This window comes from Neofelis nebulosa, chromosome 7, assembly GCF_028018385.1.
Source record: "Neofelis nebulosa isolate mNeoNeb1 chromosome 7, mNeoNeb1.pri, whole genome shotgun sequence".
Taxonomy (NCBI): domain Eukaryota; kingdom Metazoa; phylum Chordata; class Mammalia; order Carnivora; family Felidae; genus Neofelis; species Neofelis nebulosa.
This window is the reverse complement of record NC_080788.1, coordinates 28334601-28359958: the sequence shown is the minus strand read 5'-3', so window position 1 is coordinate 28359958 and position 25358 is coordinate 28334601. Positions and strand designations below refer to the sequence as shown.

The following is a 25358-nucleotide window of genomic DNA, read 5'->3' as shown; positions in this document are numbered from 1 at the left end:
AGCCCAGCGAGTAATTTTATGACTATTATTCTAAATTTTTGTTCACTTATGTTGCTTAAATTCGTTTTGATCAATTCATTATTTGTCGCTACTTCCTGGAATTTCTTTTGAGGAGAATTCTTCTGTTTTGTCATTTTTGGTAGTTTTCTGTTCCTTATGCATTTTAAAGCTTGTGTGTTCTGCACCTGTGAGCACTGCTGTATTAAAAGAGGGTCATACACTGTCCAGGGCCTGGCCCTTCAGGAGGTGTTTTTTCGGAGATTGTTACTTGCTCTGTGTTTTTGTGACTTTGGTTATATTATTACTGTACTTGTAATAGTATTTTACTATGAGTAAATATTTACTACAAGTAAAAAAACTTTCCACCAGGTGTGCTTTGAATTTTTCCTTGGAGTAACCCTGTAAAGGAAAACAGACAAACTGGAGACAAAAACATGCAAACACACAAACAAATAAAAGCAAAAACCTAAAGTCTAAAACCAAAAAACCCCAAAACACCTACTACAAGTAAAGAAGAAGGTGAAAGTGGTGATGATGGAAGAGCACATACAAAGAGAGAAATGACTGGGGCTGGGGAGGGGGGCAGAGAAAAAATAAACATTGATTAGGCAGAGAGACTAAAAGGCCTAATCCAGAGAGAGAGAAAGGAAATAAAGAAGGCGGCAGAGAAAATTAATGAAGATAAAATTACCCAGACAGAGAAACTATATGGCTTGATTATTCCAGGGAGAGAGAAAGGAGTGTGAAGAAGAAGCTGTAGAACATGTATCAAGACAATGGATTAAATATGTCTTTTTAGACCAATAACCAGAGTAACCAGCCTAGGGGAAGGAAGAGATAAGGAGGAGAAATGGGGCAGGGGGGCGGATGTATCTACATATCCAGAATTGACCTATAGTTAATCCTGGCAATGCTGCATCGCTTGTAGGTAGTAGTATCTTCAGTGTCTGTGCCACTCCGGTGGATATGCAGTTACCCAGTGCAAGGGGGCATGGTTTGGCGTTTTCTGGACCAACTTCCACTATGGGCCTGGGAGTGATCCCTGAGGCGCCGCCTTGGTGGTGGCAGTGGTGGTGGTGGTGGTGGTGGTGGTGGTGGTGGTGGTGGTGGGATGGAGGGGTGGGGGTCAGAGGGTGGGGTGGGGGGGGGAATGGTGATTCCCCAGTGTCTTCTCCGTGGAGCTGGAGCTAGACCTGGTGGACTCAGTTTGAGTCATCCTCACTGTGCCGTGGGCACAGATGGGGTGGGCCTTCTCTCTCTACCAACTCCCCTGACCCTGCGCTTGGCTAGGATTCAAAGTCTCGCTCCATGGTTCTGACGCTGGGGAAGCGCCTTTCAGTGCAGGTTATGTGGTCCCGGCTGGCTTTGTCTGTGCTGCAGCACTTCAGGGAGGACCGCCTTCTCCTACAGAGGAGCTCCTGGGGTGGCATACGAAGGCAGGCTTTGTTTTTTCCCACAGCACTCCAGGGGAACATTGGCCTTACCCTCCTGTAGACTGAGCCCTCCACCCAGCCACCGTACCCGGAGGTGGCGGACACAGGCAGGTTCTGTGCTATTGCGCAGCCCTCCAAGGAGGGAACCTCTTTCTCCAGCTGCAGACTGAGTCTCTGACCTACCACCGCACCCAGGCCTGGCTCCTCTCCTCCCCAGCTGTGCGAACAGGGAGCTGGCCCAGTCCAAAGAAAGCCCCCCAGTTAGAGATCAGATGCCTCTCAGTCTCATTCCAAGGTCTTTCTCTTGTCCAGATACAGTCCTGCACTTCCCTTGCTGCTCTTTCTCTTCCCTTTGTCTCTCGCAGGAGGGAGTGTCTCCCCTCCATGCCCATGTGGCTTTTTTTTTTTTTATCTCCCCCAGTTCACAGTTACCCACCTTTTTTCCAGTTTTCCCATTTTCTTCCTAGTAGATTCAGTCTCTTTTCCTCCCAGGCTCTGGTGTTCAGAGTCTTTGCTTCTACACTTCTTTGTTTGAGAGATGCAGGACATATGGATTCCCCCTACTTCTCCACCATGTTGGCCGCCCTTCCGGTGGCCAATGGCCAACCACCAGTGGTGGTTGATTTTTGTTTTGCTCTTAGTCTTGGTTTCTGTATTCTAATTCTGCAGGATGTAGAATCATTTCCGAGGCTTCAGTGGAAACTTTTACAGCTTGACCAACTCCATCTAACTTGGTTGGACTGGGACCTCAGACTGTCTCCCTAGTATTGCATAGGTATAGAATCCCTCTAGCCTTCCAGCAGTTCCTTTATGCTGGGTTCTTCAGAGTCTCACAAATGCTCAGTTTTGGAATCAGCCAAGAATTTGGGATGGTTTGTATGCACATTTTGTGATTTCTTCCTCACTTCCGATTGCTTTGGCAGGACTGAATTCCAGCTTCTGACTGCAGTCTAATAACACTGCCTGGTCAGCTTGCCTGCTGGCTTCCCTTGTGGTCAAGGGTTGTATCTGTTTCAGTTTTGATTGCTTTGGCTGTTCTCCAGAACCTTCAAACTGTTTTTAAAAATATTTTGTTCAGGGTTCATAGTTATTATCAGTAGAGGTTTAGCCCAGTTCACCCTAACTCCTCATTATCACAACCAGAACTCTAAACTCAGTCTGGTTCTGAATTGTAAGCTTTTAGGATGAAGACCATCACTTGTGAGTTATTCACACTTCACAGCAAAACCCTAGGTTTTTGACACTACCTAGGCACTGGAAGGCTTAATGGAGTCCTCCTTATTTCTTCCACCCTGTTTCTTCTTATTCCTTCCTCAGATGCTCAGTTCAAAAAATATAGCAAGTCTTAGGCCATATGAAAGTAATTGGAGATGAAGAGCAGAGTGTTGCAAGTAGTTCAGTGAAAGGGTTGTGTGTACTGGGAGTAGGGATTCCTAATGATAACCTCAATAATGCATATATTCATTGATTGTAATTTATTTCCCAATATTTTTTATTTCCTTTATTTTTTTTATACCATGTTTAACTTGCAGAGTGGTTCTTTTACCCTTGAATCATTGAGAGTTGATTTGATGGTACATGAGAGAATTCCATGTCGTCTCTGACTTGTTTTACAGAAGAAGAGAGCAGGAGACCGGACCCTGCCTCCTGGGGCATGGGGAGGGGGTGAGGGACTCCTTCTTTCTCATCTGTCCCCTGTCACTCTGCATTTAACTTGCTCAACTTGTTTCCTACTTAGAGCGGCTATGAAGTTTTCTTTAATGGGCACTGATAACTGGCTAATTTCCTGGGCTCTGTGTGTGTTGCAGCAGGAGTTGTTTGACCATCACATCTTTCCTCTGCATTAAACCATGAAAGTTGTCTTTGTTTGTTGTTAACATGTTTTATCCATTCATTTAAAAATAACACGTGTAAGTCTGAATTTTCTGTTCTTCTGTACTGCATTTCATAGTGGAAGTTTGTAATTTCCATTTTCACAGACTACTTAAGTCTTTTGACTTTTCTAAACCTCCCAGCTTCACTCTCATTTGTCCAGGCTGCAGCACTGGCCGTATGTCAGTGTTTGGCTGTGGAGTCCACTCACCCGTCAAGCCCTGTGTTTGAAGACTGCAGCTCCAGTGAGGCCACAACACCTGTCCCTGTACAGCATGTTCGCCCTGTCAGAGCAAAGAAGCGCAAACAGTCACCTGCTCCTGCTCTGCCTATTGTGGTTCAACTCATGGAAATGGGATTTCCTAGAAGGAACATAGAGTTTGCACTGAAGTCACTCACTGGTGCCTCAGGGAATGCTGCTGGCTTGCCGGGTATTTTGTTTTCCTTGTGGGTGTTTCACTTAATTTGCCCACACATTTGTTTGTGGGTTTATCTTGAGATGCTAACATCAGATGCCTATGGGCAGGTGGGTGCTGTGGATCCTCACTCAGGGTGCACTGTGTGTACTTGCTTGTAGGTGTGGAGGCCTTGGTTGGGTGGCTGCTGGACCATGCTGATGTGCAGGTCACAGATCTTTCGGATGCAGACACAGGGTCTGAGGAGTGTTCAGATGAGGAGGTGGTGGAGGATATGGACGACGCAGCCTACGCTGTGGTTAGTGCCTCCTGTGTGGTTGCCCATCTGCCTGTGTCTACTTGTCCTGTGCTTTGGGTTTCCTATATGCTGTTCCATGAGGTCTCTCTGCAGTTTTGCCAGGCACACAGTAAAGCTAAGTGCTAATTGTTTTTTTTGTGCCTTAATTACTTTAGCTGTAAAACAGACCCTTGTTCAACATCTAATGGTATTGGGTAGCCAACACCCATTTTTGTGTCATGTAAAAAGCATGTTTTATATGACACAGTTACTTCTGATTTCAGTAAATTGTTTCATGAGATTAATTTGGAGATGTCTCAGAAATTTTCTATACTTTTAGCTTTTGATATTCATTCTGTTTACCATATTGTGTCTTTTAGAATGAAGAATTTTATAGTGAAAATACGTATAATATTTCATATTTTATTTTTTGATATTAAAGATTTCACATACTTCAAGTAGGCTTATCTGGCTCACAATTTTTAAAAAATGTATTTATTTTTTGTAGTCTACTGGTGCTGTTGTAACAGAGAGCCAGACGTACAAAAAACGAGCTGATTTCTTGAGTAATGATGATTATGCTGTCTATGTGAGAGAGAATATTCAGGTGAGTAAATGTCTTAGGCTGGAACGTTGTTCAGGTTTTCAGTGAGCAGAGGCCTGGCGAAGGAGGGCACAGAACCCAGCAGGGAGGCTGTTGTGACTGGAGCAGAGGACAGAGGAAGAGAAGATGAGCAAGGGGTACCAAAGCTAGAGAGCCATGGCACAAAGACCTGTGCTTCTCAATTATTCCCATTTTGGACATTTTAAAAAACCTATTTCTGCTTGTTTTTCTTATATCATTCTTACTCCCATCTAATTTTTAAAATCTAGTTAGGCTTTTTATGTAGTCCTTTATGTATCTTAAATCTTTTCTTTAGTTGTTTTAATTCTTTTGTTCTAGTTAGTATACTTTAGAGAAAATCCCGGAAATCATCTCATTTAATCTGTAAATCTGTTAATATGTATTCCTAACACAAAAAGGATTTTGTTTTTGTTTTGTTTTTGTTTTTGTTTTGTTTTGTTTTGTTTTGGTGAGCTCTACACCCAGCATGGGGCTTGAACTCACAACCCTGAGATAAAGAATTCCATGCTCTACTAACTGAGCCAGCCAGGTGTCCCGATAAAGGATTTGTTTATAACAACATTACTGTTACCTAACATTAGCTAAGAAAATAAGCAGTAATTCTATAATATCATCTCATATCCAGTGCTTACTCAGATTTTCCCACTTTTCTCAGAGATTGCTTTTTGAAACAGTAACATTTTTGAATTTGGATACAAACAGGGTCATACACCTGACATTTGGGTGAGGTCTCTCTGAAGTGTCTTTTAACCTGGAACAGTTTTCCCCTCCCATTTTTTTTTCTCCTTTCTGTGTCATTTATTTGTGGCTTCTTCCTCCCTCTTCTGCATCTCCTGTTAAATCAGAATAAGGGCTAGTGGGGTCGGGGAGCTGTTGGACTCAGGCAGTGTCTTAGGCACGAATGCATCATCTGGACCAAAATGCAGTGTTGCTGGTTAGGTCTTGTTAGTCTATTCCATCTGCTAAGAAGTTCTCTATTGTTCACTTTTGCACTTTGATATCCATTTGTGTTACCACCTAGACTTTTTATGAGGGGTTGCATAATAGTGATTTTCTAACTTTGTCATGCCTTTCAAATTTATTAGCTGGAGTTTATTCTTTGACGAATGCTTTTTAAATCAACTCTAGTTACTCTTTATAATATAGTTATATAAGAAAGTAAGAATAAGTGCTTGCTTTTTTTTTTGTTTTTAGGTTTTTGTTTTTGTTTTTGCTTTATCAGTTTTCAGAATGGTGAATTGGTGCCATGGAACTTACACAGGTGACCAAAAGAACCTTTGCTTATTATCATTGTGATAAATTTATTGACTGATATGGATTTGATGTGTTTCAACCATTATTCCTATTGAGTAAATTGTTCTTTTGAGTGAACACATTAATCTTTGAGCATTCCCTTGCTTTATGGCACAAGTTGATCCATGCTCATCTTGTGTATTTCCTGCTCCAGACATTGAGCCAGCAAGTTTTCTAAAGAGCCCTGGTTCCACTTAGTGTAAAATGATTTTGAGAGTACACTCAGTGCTAGAAGAAATCCTTTCTTAGATAATGCTACGTATAATTGTTCATCTATACATTGGACTGAATTTTTAATTTAATTTTAATCTTAGGTGGGAATGATGGTTAGATGCTGTCGAACATATGAAGAAGTGTGTGAAGGAGACGTGGGCAAAGTTATCAAACTGGATAGAGATGGATTACATGACCTTAATGTGCAGTGTGATTGGCAGCAGAAAGGAGGCACTTACTGGGTTAGGTATATTCATGTGGAACTTATAGGTGAGCACATTTTCAAGTGAGTTGTTACACTTTTTTCTTAATTAGTGACAGAGTTCCCAGGAGTGAATACTAATTATAGTTCGCTTATTGTAATTTCTAGGCTATCCTCCACCAAGTTCTCCTTCTCACATAAAGATTGGTGATAAAGTTCGTGTCAAAGCCTCAGTCACCACACCAAAATACAAGTGGGGATCTGTGACTCATCAAAGTGTGGGGGTTGTAAAAGGTAATATTATCCAGGCAACAAAATTCCAGATGTTAACTTTTCATCAGCTAATATGGTAAACTGATTTTTTTTTTCGTTCAGGGGCAAGAAAAACAAGTATGAAGATAGCTTATGATATATAGTGTTTTTTTGCTTGTCAGTGTTCTCTAGACCAGGAACTCACATATAGTTGAAAGAGTCAGGTTTATTAGCTCATTGCCACTTGTGAGGATGCATACCCCAGAAAATGGGGTGTCTCCATAGGTGCGTATAGCAAAGGATTAATGGGCTTTGTGTTGGATACTTTGGGAAAAGTTTAAAGGAGTAGGGTTATTCTAAGAATGGGTGTCTTAATAATTATTATCTATATGTCAGAAAGAATGGAGCTAGGATGAAGTTAATGATTGGCAAGGAAGCAGTTGTTCATATTAACCAGGATTGGAGGTTAGGGGAGGGTGTCTGGTTGTGTTTGTGGTTTGGGTTAGATTTGAACTTGATCAGACATGATTAAAGAGCAGTTTTGGTTTTGTCTTGATTCATTACAGTCACAGGGTAATCTTATTTGATGTTGGTGTTCTGTAAACTTGTTCTGTCATTCTGCCAAATGGCCTATATGTGAGTGTTTGGCCAACCCCCTCAATTGGGGACTGTTTCTCTCTCTCTCTGCTATATAAAAATTTAGGACTAAATTTAAGAAATGGAAAAGTGCAAATGATGGGATTTAGGAACTGGAAATACAAAATTCTTTTCAGTTTATGTTTAAATGTGATATTATAGAGATTTCAAACTAATCAGTGTACTTTAAAAGGTATACTATGTCCATTTGAACAATTACATGAGAAGTAATTAAAAATGCATGTGGTTTTATTTTATCTTTAAACTCTTTTAATGGCATAAAGAGATCCTGTTTTGTTTTGTTTGAACCTTCTATAATACTCACTGTCAAATACCTTAGATTAGAAATGGCCATAATGGTGGTGCTTGTCTAGTGCATGGGAGTGTTAGAATGTCTCAGGTTACATGAGAACAAATGGTTTATTTAACATTTTACTTTAGTTTAACATTTTTCTTCAGTTAACAGGTTCTTAAAAGCTTTATGAATCAAAACAGATTTATTTTGTTAACGTAAGTTTTTATTATTACAGCATATTTGACATATGATGTTATATTAGTTTCAGGTGCACAACATAGTGATTCAACAATTCATTATATTATACAGTGCTCATCACAATGAATGTAGTTACTATCTGTCACCATACAATGTTATTACAGTATTACTGACTATATTCCCTATGTTTCATCTCTGTAACTTTTTTATTTTGTAAGTGGAGGTCTGTACTTCTTTTTAAATTTAATTTATTTTTTAAATTTACATCGAAGTTAGTTAGCATGTAGTGCAGCAATGATTTCAGGAGTAGATTCCTTAATGCCCCTTACCCATTTAGCCCATCACCCCCCCACAATCCTTCCAATAACCCTCTGTTCTCCATATTTAAGAGTCTCTTATGTTTTTGTCCCCCTCCCTGTTTTTGTATTATTTTTGCTTCCCTTCCCTTGTGTTCATCTGTTCTGTGTCTTAAAGTCCTCATATGAGTGAGGTCATATGATATTTGTCTTTCTCTGACTATTTTGCTTAGCATAATACCCTCTAGTTCCATCCACGTAGTTGCAGATGGCAAGATTTCATTATTTTTGATTGCCAAGTAATGCTCCATTGTATATATATACCACATCTTATCCATTGTTGGTCATTTGGGGTCTTTCCATACTTTGGCTGTTGTTGATAGTGCTGCTATAAATATTGGGGTGCATGCGCCCCTTTGAAACAGCATACCTTTATCCCTTGGATGAATACCTAGTAGTACAATTGCTGGGTTGTAAGGTAGTTCTATTTTTAATTTTTTGAGGAACCTCCATACTGTTTCCCAGAGTGTCTGCACCAGTTTGCATTCCCACCAGCAGTGCAAAAGAGATCCTCCTTCTCCGCATCCTTGCCAATATCTGTTGTTGCCTGAATTGTTAATGTTAGCCATTCTGACAGGTGTGAGGTGGTATCTCATTGTGGTTTTGATTTGTATTTCCCTGATGATGAGTGATGTTGAGCATTTTTTCATGTGTCATGTGGCCATCTGATGTCTTCATTGGAGAAGTGTCTATTCATGCCTTTTGCCCATTTCTTCACTGGATTGTTTTCTGGGTGTTGAGTTTGGTAAGTTCTTTTATAGATTTTGGATACTAACCTTTTATCTGATACGTTGTTTGCAAATATCTTCTCCCATTGTCAGTTGCCTTTTAGTTTTGCTGATTGTTTCCTTTGCTGTGCAGAAGCTTTTTATTTTGATTCATCGAAATAGTTCCCAATAGTTCCCAATAGACTCCCAATAGTTCATTTTTGCTTTTGTTTCCCTTGTGTCCGGAGACTTGTTGAGTAAGAAGTTGTTGCGGCCAAGGTCAGAGAGGTTTTTGGCGTGCTTTCTCCTCGAGGATTTTGATGGCTTTCTGTCTTACGTTTAGGTCTTTCATCCATTTTGGGTTTATTTTTGTGTATGGTGTAGGAAAGTGGTCCAGGTTCATTCTTCTGCGTGTTGCTGTCCAGTTTTCCCAGCACCAGTTGCTGAAGAGACTGTCTTTTTTCCTGCTTTGTCAAAGATCAGTTGGCCATACGTTTGTGGGTCCATTTCTGGGTTCTCTATTCTGTTCCACTGATCTGAGTGTCTATTCTTGTGCTTCTTTTTTAAAATTTATTATTATTTTTTAAAATTTTATTGAAATTCAAATTCTAACATAATAATGTAATAATGATTTTAGTAGTAGAATTTAGTGATTCATCACTTACATATAACACTCATTGCTCATGGCAACAAGTACCTTAATGCCCATCACCCATTTACTGCATCCTCCCCACCCAGTACCTCTCCAGCAACCCTCAGTTTGTTCTCTGTATTTAAGAGTCTCTTATGACTTGCCTCCTTTCTGTTTTTATCTTATTTTTGCTTCCCTTCCCTTATGCTCATCTGTTTTGTTTCTTAAATTCCACATATGAATGAAATCATATAATTTTAATGTTTATTTTTGAGAGAGAGACAGAATGTGAGTGGGCAAGGAGCAGAGAGAGAGAGAGAGACAGACAGACAGACAGAGACAGACAGAATCAGAAGCAGGCTCCATGCTCTGAGCTGTCAGCACAGAGCCTGATGAGGGGCTCTAACTCACAAACTGTGAGATCATGACCTGAGCCAAAGTTGGGACGCTTAACTGGCTAAGTCACCCAGGTGCCCCTCATGATAAATTTTGAAAATAAGAACTTGGTTCAGATATTAATGTTTTGTAGCAGAGTGCTCTCACCCAAGGTCAAGAGATCTCTTAACATTATTATTAGTTTTATTTCCTAAGATACTAAATGGAGTTTTTGACTTGATGTAATTAAAAACAAAGTAACCATATTGTGGAAAATTTCAAACATATACGAGTAGAGAATATAGTGTAATGAGCCTCCATGTGCCCATCACTTGGCTTCAACAGTTGTCAGCCCCTGGTCAAAGTTGTTTCATCCATGATACCCGCCCTTGGTTATTTTAAAGCTAATCCCTTATTGACACCATGTGTTAGTTCGTCCATAAGTATCTTAGTATGTCTCTCTAAAAGAGAAATACTCTTGGTAAAACATAAATAACTATAATGTAATTATCACATGAGTAGTTAGGTATAGTTTTAATTTTAATTTTAGGTTTTTATTGGTGACTGAGATGTTTCAGCAATTTCTATTGTGTCCTAGCATTCAGTGCAAATGGAAAAGATGTCATTGTCGACTTCCCTCAGCAGTCTCACTGGACTGGGCTGTTATCAGAAATGGAGTTGGTGCCTAGTGTTCATCCTGGGGTTACGTGAGTTATTTTTATATCACTAGATTTGTTTTGGGGGAATGTTTTTCTTTGTAATTAAATTTAATAAACGGCCTTATCTTTTTCTTATCAACTCAATGGTTTTTTAAAAAATAGGTGTGATGGCTGTCAGATGTTTCCTATCAATGGATCAAGATTCAAATGCAGAAACTGTGATGACTTTGATTTTTGTGAAACATGTTTTAAAACCAGAAAACACAACACCAGGCATACATTTGGCAGAATAAATGAACCAGGTATGATAGAATGGTTGTTTTTTTTTAATAAAATATTATTAATGAAATCATTGTGCACACATATGTATTTAGTTTACTCTTTAAAGGTCATGTTTATATGGTGAGCACTGCATAGTGCACACAGTAAAACAGGAAAGATGATCTTACACACTTGGTAACTTGCTATCTTTTTTTTTTTTTTCAAGTAGTGAGGCACTGTGAGAATTGAATAACAGGATTTCTTTGCTTGTATTTTCATAAAGAACATTAAAAAGATCTTAAGAAACTAAGAAGTGTTTTATTCGATGGGGTGTGGAATTGGATAGATGGAGAGTGAGACTTTTTATTTGTGTATCTTTTATTATAATTTTTTGTTGTGGCAGAATGCAACATAAAATTTGCCATATTAATCACTTTGAAGTGTAACAGTTCAGAGAATGTTGTACAACCATCACCACTATTTATTTCCGAAACTTTTTCACTGCTCCAAAAAGAAACTCTGTACCATTAAGCAATAATTCTCCATTCTCCTCTCCCCCAGCCCCTGGCAACCTTAAATCTGCTTTCTGTCTCCATAAATTTGATTACAACATGTACCTCATATATGTGGAACCAAAATTTGCCTTTTTGTGTCTGGCTTATTTTACTTAGGATTATTTTTCCAATGTTTATCCATGTTGTAGCATGTGGATACTTCTTTTTATAGCTGAATAATATGTCATTGTACGTACATACTACATGTTGTTTATACATTCATCCATTAATGAACATTTGGGTTGTTTCTGCCTTTCAGCTGTTGTGAATAATGTTACTGTGAATATTGGTGTACAAATCTGTTTGAGTCCTTGTTTTTTAAATTGGTAGTGGAATTGCAGGGTCATATGGTAGTTCTTTAACTTTTTGTGAAAATGCCAAAATTGGCTGCACCATTTTATATTCCCACTAGTAATATATAAGGGTTCTAATTTCTCCATGTCCTTACCAACATTTGTTATTTATTATTATTATTATTTTTTAATTACAGCCATCTGATTTTGATTTAAGTTTCCCTAATGACAAATGACATTGAGCCTCTTTCCTTGTCATTTTGGCCATTTGTATATCTTTTTTGGAATATATCTATTTAAGTCCTTTGTGCATTAAAAAACATTTTTTTTTAAATTTTTATTTTTGAGAGAGAAAGACAGAGTGCAAATGGGAGATGAACAGAGAGGGAGACAGATTCCAAAGCAGGCTCTGAGTTGTCAGCACAGAGCCTGAGGCGGGACTCAAACTCATGAACTGTGAGATCATGACCTGAGCCGAAGTCGGATGCTTAACTGGCTGAGCCACCCAGACGCCCCTTTTTAATTTTTTTAATGTTTATTTATTTTTTGTGTTTTACCCCTTTTTAAACTTTTGATGCTGAGTTATAGAAATTCTTAAAATATTCTACACATCAAACTCTAGGAGATAGGTGATTTGCAAATATTTCATCTCCTTCTTTGGGTTGTCTTTTCACTTTCTTGATAGTCTTCTGTGATACATAAGTTTTTAATGTTAATGAAATCCATTTTATCTATTATTTCTTTTTTTTTTTTCAACGTTTTTTATTTATTTTTGGGACAGAGAGAGACAGAGCATGAACGGGGGAGGGGCAGAGAGAGGGAGACACAGAATTGGAAACAGGCTCCAGGCTCCGAGCCATCAGCCCAGAGCCCGACGCCGGGCTCGAACTCACGGACCGCGAGATTGTGACCTGGCTGAAGTCGGACGCTTAACCGACTGCGCCACCCAGGCGCCCCGATATCTATTATTTCTTTAGTTGTCTGTGTATTTGGTGTCATATTTGTTTTCGGTGTCAATAAATCCAAAGTCATGAATGAAGATTAATACCTATTTTTCTTTCTAATAGGTTATATAGTTTTAGCTCTTAAACTTAGGTTTTGATCCATTTTGAGTTAATTTTTGTACATGGTATAGTGTAAGAGTTCAGTTTCATTCACTGCACATGTGTGCAGTCCAGTTTCCTGACACTGTTGAAAAGACTATCTTTTCACCATTGAATGGTCTTGGTACCCTTTTTGAAAATCAATTGAACATAGATGTGAGAGTTTATTTTTGGGCTCCCAGTTCTGTTTTATTGTTTATTTGCTTATCCTTATGCCAGTAGCAAACCATACATTGTGATGATGGTAACTTTGTAGTAAGTTTTTGAAATTGGGAAGTGTGAATCCTCCAAAGTTGTTCTTTTTCAAGATTGTTTTGACTATTTGGTATCCCTTAAAATTCAATATGAATTTGGGGATGAATATTTCTGTTTTTATAAGCATTATTTGTATAGGAATTGCATTGAATTTCCTTATTGCTTTGGGCAGAATTGTCATTTTAATCATATTAAGTCTTCCAATATATGAATGAAGGATATCTTTTCCATTTATTTACTAGACCTTCTTTCATCATTTTTTTCTTTCAGCAATATTTTGTGATATTTCAGTTTGCAAGTCTGTGCCTTCTTGATTAAATTTATTCCTAAGTATTTTTATGCCATATTAAATGGAATTCTTAATTTCCTTTTTGGAATATTTTTTGTTAGTATATAGAAATATACACTACACTTTCAACACATTTTGTGTGTTGAGTTAGTATCCAGCATCTTTGCTGAATTTATTTATTGTCTCCTACAGTTTTTTTTTTTTTTTTTTTTGGTGTTTTTAAAAAATTTTTTTCTACATGTAGGCATAGTATCTATGCACCAAGATCATTTTACTTCTTCCTTTCTGATTTGAATGCCTTATATTTCTTTTTCCTGCTTTGGCTAGTTCTTCCAGTACTAAGTTGAATGGAAGTGGCAAAGTTGGGCATCCTTTTCCTACTCCTGATCTTAGGGGGAAAGCTTTCAGTGTGTTAACATTGAGCATAATGTTAGCTGTGGGTTTTTCATAAATAGCCTTTATCATGTTGAGGAAATTGTCTAATTCTAACTTTTATTATTTTCTTATCTTTTTGTAGTAGATTTGTAAAATGTAGAGTTATCTCCTTTTCAAGGCTAACTTAGAATACTTTTTTCTTATTCAGCCTGCTGTGGGTTTGTCAATTTAATTATTCTCTCTCTCTCTCTCTCTCTCTCTCTCTTCTTTTTTTAAAGTTTTTTCAGAGAGACAAATTTTGGCTTGGTTTGTTGTTTTTCATATCTTTTTCTTTCTTTTTCCTATGGAATTAGGATTTAGATTGATTCCCCCCCCCCCCCCATCTTGAGGTTAATGCTTATCTCATTTCTCACTCTGTCTTTTTTAATATATGAACTTAAAAATTTAAATTTATCTTTAAGCAAGGCTTAAGCTGTTTTCTGCAATACTGCTGTGTAGTAGTAGTATTTTTAAAATTCCATTAGGATTATTTTTTTGTATTCATTGGTTTTTAAATTTTCAAACACATCAACATTTTTACTTGTTTCTGCATTGCATTCAGAGTGTGTATTCTGATTGATCTTTGACATTTTCTGAAACTTGCATGTAATCATATGACTTAGTATATGATTGGATTTTATAAATGTTTAATGTGTGCCTAAAAGAATGTCTCCTGCAGTTCTGTGGTAAAGTTAGTGTTTGCTTAGTGTATCTTTTTTAGCCTTTTACCCTCAGTCTTTCTGTATTCTTATATTTTCAATATATTTCTTATAAGTTGTAAGTAGTTTTTTAAAATTCGAATATGATTATTTGGATCCTTTAGGTATTTACAAGGCAGTTTATGATGTATTTTTATTTAAAGTGATCAAATTCTCAGTGGTTTTTATTTGTCCCTCCTGTACTCTGTTCCCCTTTCTGCATTCCATCTGTGTTTGGTCTGATAATGTTTTTTATTATTTAACACCAAAGCCCCCCCCCCCCCTTAGTGGCTTAGAAGTTACATACATTTTAGTGTATATTTATATATTATATGAGTAGTGTGTATGTTATACAAATTTTTAGTATAAGTCATTAAGATAGTAAAACATTCATCTTTGACTTATCAAAATCTAATTATTATTTAGTATTTTTACTCTCTTCTAAGCAATGCAGAGATCTTACTTCCCTTTAACTTTATTTACTCTTATTTTGATTTAAATTATCATGTTTTTATTTTTTTTTACAATTTTACACACATTTTCAACCATATAAGACATATTATTGGTATTGTATATAGCCATTATTTATTTAGATTTTTTCACATACTTAACATTAACAAATTTTTTTTAAGTATTTATTTTGAGAAAGAGAGAGCACGCATGTGTGCGTGAGTAGGGGAGAGGCAAAGGGAGAGAGAGAATCCTAAGCAGTCTCCGCACTGCCAGCACAGAGCCCAACATGGAGCTCGATCCCATGAACTGTGAGATCATGACCTGAGCAGAGATGAACAGCCAGACACCCAACTAACTGAGCCACCCAGGACCCCCTCTATTCTTCTCTATATCTTGCCTTTTTATCTGTCATTATTCTTCCACCTTAGGAATAGCCCTTAATTTTCCTTAATGGGTCTCCTTCTGTAATGCTAATGAATTACTTTTTTGTGTTTCTGAAAATATCTTATTTCTCCTTCATTTTAGAAACACATTTTTTGAAGAATTTCCTTTAAAAATACTATTCCTAAAAAAAAAATACTATTCCTTTGGGGTGCCTGGGTGGCTCAGTCGGTTAAGCGTCTGACTTTGGCTCAGGTCATGATCTCATGGTTTGTGAGTTTGAGCCCTGCCTCAGGCTCTGTGCTGACAGCTCAGAGCCTGGAGCCTGCTTCGTATTCTGTGTCTCCCTCTCTCTCTCTGCCCCTCCCATGCTCATTATCTGTCTCCCTCTTTCTCTCTTTCTCAAAATAAATAAATATCAAAAAAATAAAAAATAATTAAAAAATGCTTTTCCTTTGTAATTTGGTTTATATTATTTCTTGAAGTCACTTCTATTAAAGCGGATCATCTTTGTATTTCCTCTTCGTCTGTTTTTGAGTTACTTTTTTGTTTTTATCTTGCACAAATTTTAAAAATTTTTTTAATTTTTTAAATTTTTTGAATTTTCATCCAAGTTAATTAGCATGTAGTGCAGCAATGATTTCAGGAGTAGATTCTTTAATGCCCCTTACCCATTTAGCCCATCACCCCTCCCACAGCCTCTCTAGTAACCCTCTGTTTGTTCTCCATATTTAAGAGTTTCTTATGTTTTATCCCCCTCCCTATTTTTATATTATTTTTGCTTCCCTTCCCTTGTGTTCATCTGTCCTGTGTCTTAAAGTCCTCATATGAGTGAAGTCATATGATATTTGTCTTTCTCTAACTAATTTTGCTTAGCATAATACCCTCTAGTTCCATCCACGTAGTTGCAGATGGCAAGATTTCATTATTTTTGATTGCCAAGTAATGCTCCATTGTATGTATGTATGTATATATATATATATATATATATATATATATATATATACCACATCTTCTTTATCCATTTATCCATCGTTGGTCATTTGGGCTCTTTCCATACTTTGGCTATTGTTGATAGTGCTGCTATAAATATTGGGGTGCATGTGCCCCTTTGAAATAGCATACCTCTATCCCTTGGATAAATACCTAGTAGTGCAATTGCTGGGTTGTAGGGTAGTTCTATTTTTAATTTTTTGAGGAACCTCCGTACTGTTTCCCAGAGTGGCTGCACCAGTTTGCATTCCCACCAGCAGTGCAAAAGAGATCCTCCTTCTCCACATCCTTGCCAACATCTGTTGTTGCCTGAGTTGTTAATGTTAGCCATTCTGACAGGTGTGAGGTGGTATCTCATTGTGGTTTTGATTTGTATTTCCCTGATGATGAGTGATGTTGAGCATTTTTTCATGTGTCATTTGACCATCTGGATGTCTTCTTTGGAGAAGTGTCTATTCATGCCTTTTGCCCATTTCTTCACTGGATTGTTTTCTGGGTGTTGAGTTTGGTAAGTTCTTTTATAGATTTTGGATACTAACCCTTTATCTGATACGTTGTTTGCAAATATCTTCTCCCATTGTCAGTTGCCTTTTAGTTTTGCTGATTGTTTCCTTTGCTGTGCAGAAGCTTTTTATTTTGATAAGGTCCCAATAGTTCATTTTTGCTTTTGTTTCCCTTGTCTCTGGAGACTTGTTGAGTAAGAAGTTGTTGCGGCCAAGGTCAGAGAGGTTTTTGCGTGCTTTCTCCTCGAGGATTTTGATGGCTTTCTGTCTTACATTTAGGTCTTTCATCCATTTTGAGTTTATTTTTGTGTATGGTGTAAGAAAGTGGTTCAGGTTCATTCTTCTGCATGTTGCTGTCCAGTTTTCCCAGCACCAGTTGCTGAAGAGACTGTCTTTATTCCATTGGATATTCTTTCCTGCTTTGTCAAAGATCAGTTGGCCATACGTTTGTGGATCCATTTTTGGGTTCTCTATTCTGTTCCACTGATCTGAGTGTCTGTTTTTGTGCCATTGCACATATTTTATATGCCCATAGAAATGTATTTCTTTTTATTTATATTCTTTGGGGTTAGCAGGATTCTTTATTTTTATTTTCTTTTTTTTTCCCCTTAGCTGTATTTAGGAAATAAATTGACATATAACATTGTGTAAGTTTAAGATGTACAGTGTGACGATTTGGTACATGTATATATTGCAAAATGATTACCACAGTGGGGTTAGTTGGTTAGTTGACAAATCCATCACTTCACATAATTACTTTTGTGTGTGTGTGTGGTGAGGGTAAGAACACTTAAGATCTTCCTCAGCAACTTTCAAAGCAGGGCTTTTTAAATCTCTAGCTTGATATCTTTTGTCAGTTCTAGAGATTTTTCAGTCAGTAATATCTTCAAATATTGTCTGTGTCCTATTGTCTCTTCTGTTTTTGGGATTCCTATTTCACCAGTGTCAGAGCTTCTTTCTATTCTCTTTCACCTGCTCTTTTATGTTTTCTAAGCTTTTGCTCCTCAGGACTTCTTTCTAGATATTGTTTAGTAATTCTCTTTTCACCTGAGTCTCTTGTGCTAGTAAACCTATTCATTGAGTTCTTAATTTCAATTACTACATTTAATAATTTTTTTTAATGTTTATTTTTGAGAGTGAGAGCGCGCGTACTAGTGGGGGAGGGGCAGAAAGAGGGAGACAGAGGATCCCAAGCAGGCTTCTTGCTGTCAGTACAGAGCCCAATGTGGGGCATGAACTCACAGACTCATGAAATCATGACCTGAGCCAAAATCAAGAGTTGGCCACTCAACTGACTGAGCCACCCAGGTGCCCCTAACAACTTTAATTTTTCTGTTTTTTAATATAATTTTCAATTCTCTGCTGAAATATTCACTGTTCTTATCTTTTCAGACATAAGTAAGTATGGTTATTTTAAAAACTGTCTTATAACTCCAATATCTAGAGACTCTGTGGGTCTGTTTTTATTGTCTGTTATTTCTGATAGTTTTTTTAGTCATGTCTTAGTCTAGTCTCCTCATATGCCATTATGTACTGGACATTATATTAAAAAAAATTGTTTCTTGAATCATTTTGAGGCCCAAGATATTATCATTCTCCAGAGACTGAGGGGAAAGAGGGTTGGTCTTCCAGGTAATTGGGGTAAGTAACTATCTGAGCTCACCTCAGGCCGGTTTCAGCGACTGAGATGATTTCATGCTGAACTTTAATAAAATAAACAGCACTGCACAGTTCACTCTTCCTCTTGGGATTTTTCCTGTTGAGATCCCAACCCAAAGTGTGGGTTTTTCTGTGGCTATCTTCTTCTTTCCTGGTGGGCTCTGGACTCCAGTTCTTGGTCCCCATCTCTCCCCTGCCCAAGGCTGTCCAAAGTAGTGTGGTTTTTTTGGAGGCTCTCCTTACTGACAATTATGATCAGGGACAAGTAGCTTCTGATCCATGGTGTTGCTCATCTGGACATCTCTTTTCATCTCAGCTTTTCTTAGATTCTGGTCCCATAATTCTTTACCATCTTGTTATTTCGGATACTTTTAAGATTTTTTCATCTTTAAATGTTTTATCTGCCTTTTCTAGTTGTCCTCAATGTGGGGGGGCGGGAATAGATGAATTTCCAGATTTGCCATTCATGGATGTAGAGACTCTTTACAGGTTTGGTTTTGCTTTGCATTTGTAACAGCATTTTTAATCAGAATGGCTTTTGTTAGAACTGTTGCTGAACTCCCTCTCTCCCCCAGCTTCTATGTATTCTTTCATCTGGAAATATGTCACTCTGTTGTTACTTGACAGTCAAGTAGAATAAGCCATAGCATTATATAAACTTCATTTCATAAATTGGTATAAAATACACTGACTAAGCTTTTGAAGCTATTTTAGGTATTCCGTCCTTTTAAGTTGAAAACTTACTATTTTCTTGAAGTAAGAACTTCTCACTGTGTAGTATTCTTTATTTCTTGGTTGTGAAGGTCCTTCCATACACATCTTAACACTGTTTGACCACCATTAAATAGGACAGTCTGCAATATTTTGTGGCCGTGCTGGAAAACAGCTGAAGCGTTGTCACAGCAGTCAGCCAGGAATGCTGCTGGACAGCTGGTCCCGGATGGTAAAGAGCCTAAATGTGTCATCCTCTGTGAACCAGGCTTCTCGTCTTATTGATGGCAGTGAGCCCTGCTGGCAGTCTTCTGGCTCACAAGGAAAGGTAGTGTGCCATGTGGCACTTCTAGAAATGCTTTCATTTAGATGGCTTTACCATTTTAAACTTCAAAATGAACTTTGAAAAATCTGCTAAGTTACATACACTGTGTTGATACCTGCCAGTACTGATTTTATATTTTAGTTCAGAATTATTTTTAAAGCTATGAATAATACACCATCCAATATGTATTGTCAGATTTTTTTTCTTTTACCATTTTTTATTTGTTTTTGAGAGACAGAGACTAAGCATGAGCAGGGAGGGGCAGAAAGAGGGAGACACAGAATCTGAAACAGGCTCCAGGCTGTCAGCACAGAGCCTGATGTAGGGCCCAAATACATGAACTATGAGAGCATGACCTGAGTCAAAGTGAGATGCTTAACCGACTGAGCCACTCAGGTGCCCCTATTGTCAGAGATTTTAAGCAATATATGTAACATATTATCTAACTGACCAATTTATAGAAGGGGGTAATTGCTGTTGTTTTTGTTAACTCTCCCACATAAAATGTATGAGTTCAGATTCTGCTTCTGGTGAGCACTTTTTCTAATATATCTGAACAAATATGTGTTGCTCTTTGGAATGTTATCATGATTGCGCTCACATGTGGGTGTACGTCTTTTGAACTCATGGTCAGTCTTGGAGAAAAGGGTTTTTTTTTTTTTTTTTTTTCCCCCCTATCTTGACTCTAGTATTTTTATAGTCCACTCCTTGATGGGTATAAAGAGGCCACTGAAGATCAGGAGTCTCTAAACACATAGTTCCTGGGGTTCAGAGTGAGACTTTCTTGTAATGAACAATTAAGTAGTAGAGTAGAATAGTCCTCTCTCTCAGGTCATATCATATATTTAGAAAATCTCATGTAGATTCAGTCTTCAGTGATACTATTTTAATAGCTAAAATATGGCTGAGTTTTACTAATTGAGAGTACATTTTTTTTTTAAAGCATTGGATTCGTTTGGAGATTTTCCCAGATGTTCTTGTTCATAGATTAAAAATGATAGTTGATCCTGCTGACAGTAGCTACATGCCTTCCCTGGTTGTGGTGTCAGGTAATTGAATTAGTTTACTCAAAGAATATCTTCTCTCATATGATAAAAACTCCTTTGTCTGATTCCTTTACTCTCTTTTTCCCCACTAGGTGGAAATTCCCTAAATAACCTAATTGAACTAAAGACAATCAACATTAATCCCACTGACACCACAGTGTCCCTTCTGAATGACTGCACAGAGGTATGATATCGTTTTTGATGGTTTGCAAAGGACAGTGGAGGTGACTTTTTTGATTGTCTCTAAACTAACATTGAGCCTGCTTTCCCCCCTGAATTAGATTAAACAGGTATATAATTTGAATTTGCTGCTTATTAGGTCAGCTTGAAAAGGAAACAAAATAAATTTCATTCTCACTATCTTAAGTAAGAAGTGAGGGTAAAGCTCCTAGCAAAAGTTGTTACCGGGCACATCATACTGGTTTTTGCATCCAGCACAGGATTGTTTTTATTAAGTATCTATTAAGATGTGATGGTTTTTTTTCTACCTGCACATGTGACACCTAAATTGCTTTTTTGTTTTCATTCCTGTTGGCATCAAGTATGGAACATGTCCTGAAATACTGAGCTATTGATTTGATTGGTTATAAAGTAATTTTTAAAATGAATACAAGTTTATTATAAATCTTGAAAATGCTGTCAAGGTTCTTTTACATAGTCCCTCTATTACAGAGCAGTGAGACTGTCTCATATCTTTCAGTAAATCTTTTCACACAGATGTCAGTACAATTTTAATAAATATATTAAAAATAATACAAAATAATATAGTTTTTAATACCACCTATATATTATTGTTTCATGAGGACTTATTTAATTGGTACAATGATAGTATAGATATCAAATAATTGACATTTATTCATCTAAAATTTATAAGTGAGTTTAAAAAAATTTAAAAAAAAAGTTTTTTTAATGTTTATTTATTTTTGAGAGCAAGAAAGAGACAAAGTGAACAGGGGAGGGGCATAGAGGGAGGCAAAGAATCTGAAGCAGACTCAAAGCTCTGATCTGCAGCACAGAATTTTTGAACTTACAAACCATGAGATCCTGACCTGAACCGAAGTTGGATACTTAACCCACTGAGCCATCCAGGTGCCCCATAAGTGAGTTTATTTTTAAATTATTAAATTCAGTTCAGCATTTATTATTACTATTATTGTCATTGGTCTACCCACATAAGAGCAGACAAGTTCAAGGTGGTCCTAGTGTGTTATTTAAAAGAAGCTGATACATAGCCATCAAGTAAATTTGTTCATGGGTGAAAAGTTGGTAACTTGTGTGTAGTGTATGGGAATGTACCAGCTTCTTTTCCCAGGTCTAAGAGGTGATGATCCGGCCTTTATTTTCAAACTTCAATAAATAGATTATGGGAAACCATTCATTTCTGAATGTCATTATTTTGGGATATACCAGTTAATTGATAATTAGTACCAGTGGTGGTAATAAATGAATAAAGTCATAAATTATTGAAAGGAAAGATAATATTGAATTTTTCTGAAAAAAGGTAATACCGAGTTTTAGTACATTTTACTGTTAACTCATTGCTAGATAACTGAAAGCAGCTTGTCTAATGTCTTAATTATACTCCTCAGTATTGTTGTACTTTAAATCAAGTAGAGTTAATTAAATCAGTAACTAACAGATGATTATTCATAAAAGGTGTATTAATTGTAATACAGTAAATTTTCAGCTTAGAACAATTTATTACATAATATTTGGTAAGTATAGAGTAGTATACATGACATGTGAGAAATATGAAGCATTGTGAGTAGTTGGAAAACTCATGACCCACTCTCTATTCCTCCAACCAGCTTAAGAACAAGAATATTATCATTCCTGGGAAGCCATTGGACATTCTAGCATTGCCTTTCCTATAAAAATGGCTTGTTGTGGTAATTTTCTAACATAACCAAAAATAAAAAGGATACTGAATTCCCCACAAACCTTTGACACATCTTCAACAATTATCAACATTTTTGCCATTCATGTTTCACTGTCTCCTATATCTGCCCCTTTTTTTTAAATTCCTAGAGTGTGTAAAAGCAAGTCCTAGATATGACCTTATTCCATATTATGTACTTCAATATTAACCTCTAAAAAATAAACATAAAAAATTAAATTAAAAAAATGAATAAATAAAAAATATAAAAGTGATGCCTGGGTAGCTCAGTCAGTTATACGTCTAACTTTTGATTTTGGCTCAAGTGATGATCTCATGGTTGTGAGATCAAGCCCCAAGATCCACGCCCAGCGTGGAGCCCGCTTAGGATTCTCTCTCCCTTTCTCACTCTGCCCTCTCTCTGCTCGCTTGCTCTCTTTCTCTCTCTCTGTAAATAAATAAACAAACCTCCAACAAGGACTTTGAAAATGTAACCACAATGCCATGATCACACCTAATAGTTATTCTTTAATATCATACAATATCCAGTCAGTGTTTACATTTTTTGGAGTTATCCCATAAATATCTTTTTGCAGTTGGTTTGTGTGCCTTTACTTTGCATTTCATTTAAGTCTTGATTCTCTTAGTTTTGTTTTGCCAAAGAAAGAAATTGGTTTTCATTTCCTGTAGAATTTTTCATTTTTTCATTTGTTTTTTTGCATCCCAGTGGTTTTGTTCCATCTGTGTTTCCTGAGACATCTTAGGTAGTAGATCTTGTGGTTTGATCAGGTCCATTTGGGGCAATAAGAAGTCAGTGGAAGTGTGTGTGCTTCATGCTGCCTCATTACTCTTTGTTCACAGGAAATATAGGCATAGAGGAATACTGTAGATGCCAGATACAGGATGTGGGGCACTCTGCAGGACAAAGAACCAACTTTAACAAATGGATGTCAAAGGCATAACAGAGAGAGGTTGCATCCTGTTTGGATCCTGATTTGAACAAGCCAAGAATAGAAAAATGTTTATGAGATGATCAGAAATGTTGATTACTGGTAGCGTATTAGATGATAGAAAGAATTATTGTTTTAGGTATGACCATAATAATGTGGATGTATTTTTTAAATGCTTGTACTTCAGTGACACACTGAAGTTTGAAACAACATGGTCCCTGGAATTTTCTTATGATAATCTGTGTATGAACAAAATTGCTCATAATGTTGATAACTTGGAACTAGGTGATAGGGTTGTGGGGCTTGTGTGATTTTCTCTAATTTATATATATTCAAGTATTCTTTATTCTAAAAGTTAAGAATGCTCTGAACTACCTGACGTTTAATCTCTTTCCAAATAATTCTTGGTTCTAGAATGCTTTAAGACAGAAAAGTTTGTAGTCATTCAGTAAGGCTATTATACTGCTTCATTTTAGTAAGAAAATGAGTATGAGTCCCATACCTTGGATATACATACGTGGTGATTAATGACTTTTTAAAACTGTATTCAAATGTAGCTGTATTATTATTGCCTAACTTGCTTGAAATTTCCAGAACTAAAGTGAAAGAGCTGTAACTTTCCACACATTCCATGTCTCAAATGTGTTGCTGTCCAGTTTAAGTATCTCATGTATTTGAGTTTAAAAAGTCTGTAGCTTACCGTTTTTGTGTCTAGTATCACAGGTATATTGAAATTGCAATAAAGCAGTGCAGGAGCTCAGGAATTGATTGTAAAATTCATGGTCTCATCCTGCTGGGGCGGATCCGTGCAGAGGAGGAAGATTTAGCTGCAGTTCCTTTCTTAGCCTCTGATAATGAAGAGGAAGAAGATGAAAAAGGAAACAGTGGGAGGTGAGAGCCATTTGTTACTGGTGGTGCTCATTGCAAAATTCTCACCCTTAAAAGCAAATATTTAATTGGAGTGTATTTAATAATGAGAGTAATTTTATGCACTCAGGAATGTTTGGAAAATTTTAGTTGTTTTAAAAAATTTTAACTTAATTTTTGAAAAATGTTTAATGTAGAAACACATTGGGGTGCCTGGGTGGCTCAGTTGGTTGAGCCTCTGACTTCAGCTCAGGTCATGATCTCATGGTTCGAGACTTCGAGCCTCGCATTGGGCTCTGTGCTGACAGCTCAGAGCCTGGAGCCTGCTTCAGATTCTGTGTCTCCCTCTCTCTGCCCCTTCCCCCATGCACACACGTGTGTGTACTCTCTGTCTCTCAAAAATAATTAAATATTAAATAATACCATTAAAAAGAAGAGATAAATATGTTTAATTTTTCTACCTGAAATATCACAGTTAATATTTTGATATATATCCTTTTAGTTTTCTTTTTTATCTGTCCCTAATTGTGTTTTTCCAAGAGATGGTGTGCTATGATATACATTTTATAAACTTTTTGCTAAATATTTTGTTAACTTTTAAATTGAAATATTGTGTAATATATATATAATAAAATTTATCCTCAACTATTTTTATTTTTTTATTAAAAAAATTTTTTTAATGTTTATTTATTTTTGAGAGAGAGAGGGAGACAGACAGACAGAGAGACAGAGCATGAGAGGCAGAGGGGCAGAGAGAGAGGGAGACACAGAATCTGAAGCAGGCTCCAGGCTCTGAGCTGTCAGCACAGAGCCTGATGTGGGGCTCAAACTCACAGAGTGCAAGATCATGACCTGAGCTGAAGTCATAGGCTTAACTGACTGAGCCACCCAGGCGCCCCAGCCTCTTAACTATTTTTATTTTTTGATCAAGTGGTATTCATTCCTGGGCTTCACGGCTGGTTCAACACTCGCAAATCAATGTGATACATCACGTTAATAAAAGAAAAGATAAGAACCATATGATCCTGTCAATCGATGCAAAAAAGCATTTGACTGAATTCAGCATCCTTTCTTAATAAAAACCCTCGAGAAAGTCGGGATAGAAGGAACATACTTAAACATCATAAAAGCCATTTATGAAAAGCCCACAGCTAATATCATCCTCAATGGGGAAAAACTGACAGCTTTTTCCCTGAGATCAGGAACATGACAGGGATGTCCACTCTCACCGCTGTTTCACATAGTGTTGGAAGTCCTAGCATCAGCAATCAGACAGCAAAAGGAAAT

The 25358-nt window shown here is 37.1% G+C and overlaps 1 protein-coding gene across 4 annotated transcripts in view; it reads left to right on the top strand.

Annotated features, from left to right (window-relative positions):
• HERC2 (HECT and RLD domain containing E3 ubiquitin protein ligase 2) overlaps positions 1-25358 on the top strand; it is a 270781-nt gene that overhangs the window by 167534 nt on the left and 77889 nt on the right. For all 4 annotated transcript variants that reach the window (XM_058736915.1, XM_058736914.1, XM_058736917.1 and 1 more), the window contains 11 exons: positions 3469-3736; positions 3883-4019; positions 4507-4605; positions 6231-6399; positions 6500-6625; positions 10380-10488; positions 10603-10742; positions 19145-19335; positions 20276-20381; positions 20471-20562; positions 23920-24095. In XM_058736915.1, the coding sequence (XP_058592898.1) occupies positions 3469-3736; positions 3883-4019; positions 4507-4605; positions 6231-6399; positions 6500-6625; positions 10380-10488; positions 10603-10742; positions 19145-19335; positions 20276-20381; positions 20471-20562; positions 23920-24095 (1613 nt within the window). The remainder of the gene's footprint in view (positions 1-3468; positions 3737-3882; positions 4020-4506; positions 4606-6230; positions 6400-6499; positions 6626-10379; positions 10489-10602; positions 10743-19144; positions 19336-20275; positions 20382-20470; positions 20563-23919; positions 24096-25358) is intronic.